This window comes from Coccinella septempunctata, chromosome 8, assembly GCF_907165205.1.
Source record: "Coccinella septempunctata chromosome 8, icCocSept1.1, whole genome shotgun sequence".
Lineage (NCBI taxonomy): Eukaryota > Metazoa > Arthropoda > Insecta > Coleoptera > Coccinellidae > Coccinella > Coccinella septempunctata.
Window position 1 is genome coordinate 840,678 of NC_058196.1, and position 2,318 is coordinate 842,995.

The 2,318-nt window shown below is 34.0% G+C and overlaps 1 protein-coding gene across 1 annotated transcript; it reads left to right on the top strand.

Annotated features, from left to right (window-relative positions):
- The first annotated feature begins 623 nt into the window (after window positions 1–623).
- Window positions 624–1,846, top strand: LOC123318576. The gene is made up of 2 exons (XM_044905248.1): window positions 624–1,060; window positions 1,124–1,846. The coding sequence occupies exons 1-2, from the start codon at window positions 635–637 to the stop codon at window positions 1,766–1,768; spliced, it is 1,071 nt and encodes a 356-aa protein (XP_044761183.1). The 5' UTR covers window positions 624–634; the 3' UTR covers window positions 1,769–1,846.
- Window positions 1,847–2,318: the final 472 nt, after the last annotated feature.

Genomic DNA, 2,318 nt, shown 5'->3' on the forward strand with positions numbered 1-2,318 from the left:
TCCAGAGTTGGAGAAGTTTTTTCGCAACACCAAGGCAGATCAAATGACGGTAATCATGGGGGAACTGTGATACCATACCAATCTCAAGGGATTCTAAAATTGTATCACATCTATGATGTTCTTCTTGAAGTCGGTTACCAAAACTATGATCAGTTCTAGGAGGGGCATTCATTTCAGGAAAGGTCATACGATGATCAATATATTCACCTTCTTGTGAACATTTATGACACCCAAAATATCCTGTGTGATTTTAACACCTGTGATGAAGGCACGTGCAGGTGCATCATAGATTATGGACTTTATCTACTCCTATTAAATTATATATTCGATATTCAACTGCTTTTGGGCAATTAATAGTATGTGTAAACAAACAAAGTGAGTTATTATAACTCACTGGTATAACTCACTATAATAAATCGGGAACATTCTTGGAATTATTTGCGAAACGAATAACAGGCTGGCTCTGTACTTTTTCTACAAGCCGGTTGGCCGAAAGGGAACAGTCCATTAATGTCATTGAGGGGAGGAATGTCACCACAGAAAACAGAATCATATGAATGTCACTTGAATAATTTTGACGTTTTCAAATTGCGTTGATACCTACTTAATTATTGTGAATATTTTGCTGGAAAGAATGAGTTCAGATAATGAAGATGAAGTATTATGTACACCTCCAGAAATAAGACAGGCTGCTAATGTTACCGTACAGAATTTATTTCCCGAAAAATCCAAAAACAAATATAAATGTGTTTACCAAAATTTTCAAGATTGGTGCATCAGTAAGAACATTAAGTCATCGTTTACAGAGAATGTTCTTTTAGCATATTTCAGCGAACTTAGCACTAAATATAAAGCATCGTCACTATGGACTTTCTACTCTATGCTAAGAAGCACACTCAACATAAATAATGGAATCAATATAGAGAATTATTTGAAATTACGTGCGTTTCTTAAACGTCAATCAGAGAAACATGTATCTAAAAAGGCAAAAACTTTTACGCCAGAACAACTTAATAAGTTCATAAATGAAGCTCCTGATGAGAAATATCTGGCGACAAAGGTAATAGATCTAACAATAATTGAATCGTTCTTATCATCTAGTCAATTACATAATTTATTTTAGGTTGCTTTAATAATGGGCATTATGGGTGCTTGTCGTGCAGCAGAATTGCACTCTATGAAGATTACAGATTTAGAAGACCATGGATCTATTTTTATGGTCAGTGTACCAAATACAAAAACAAAAATTAGCAGAAAATTCACTGTTACTGGAAATTTTTATACCGTAGTTAAAAAATATTTAAATCTTCGTCCTACCGATATATCGCAAACGATATTATTCTTTAGATTTCAAAATGGAAAATATCACTCACAAAGAATTGGCATTAATAAATTTGGAGCAATGGGGAAAGACTTTGCTACATTCTTAAAATTACCAGACTCTAATTTATATACAGGGCATTGTTTTCGCCGCTCGTCGGCAACTTTATTAGTAGATGCTGGAGGGGATATAACGGCACTGAAACGCCATGGCGGTTGGCGATCAACTACTGTGGCTGAGGGGTACATTGATGACTCCGAAAAAAATAAGACAGATACTGCAAATAAAATATATAGTTCTATAACACCGCAGCCAGTTAGTACATCAACAACATATATGCAACAAACACAAGAAGAAACAATAAACTTCCATAATTCAGTCCCACATATTCAATTTACTGGTTGTTCAAACTTTACAGTTAATTTTATTAATAAACCAAATGAGTAATTAAAACTAAAATTTTTATAGCATTGTTATAGGTAACTATTGAGATTTGTCAATAAAGTTCTTTCTCTGTACTTGTTTCTTAGTATTTATTGTTACAGTCGTAGATAAAGTATAGTATTCAACTTGCGGTAATGGTCATAACTCACTTGATGAATTACAGCACTCGCCTACGGCTCGCGCTGCAACACTTCATCTGCGTGAGTTATGACCTACATTACCGCTCGTTAAATAATATACTATTATTTTGACCTGGGCCCTGTTGCACCAAACTACTTTGCAACTTTTCATTTTGCACTTTGCATTTTTGATATTTCACTTTGCACTTTGCGTTCATCAATCATGTCAATCGTTGTGATAGAAACCATGGTAATGATTTTCTCCTGAAACTTTCAAATAAATTCGTTCACAGATAACAGAATTCGTTGACGTGACATTCCGCAACTTTTGCGATTTTTGGTAATTATGAGCAAAAGAAATATAAAAAATGATAAGAAACTTGCTCTTCTTGAAAGAATTAAGGAAAGAAAAGCAATTCTTTCCTCTAAGTTTA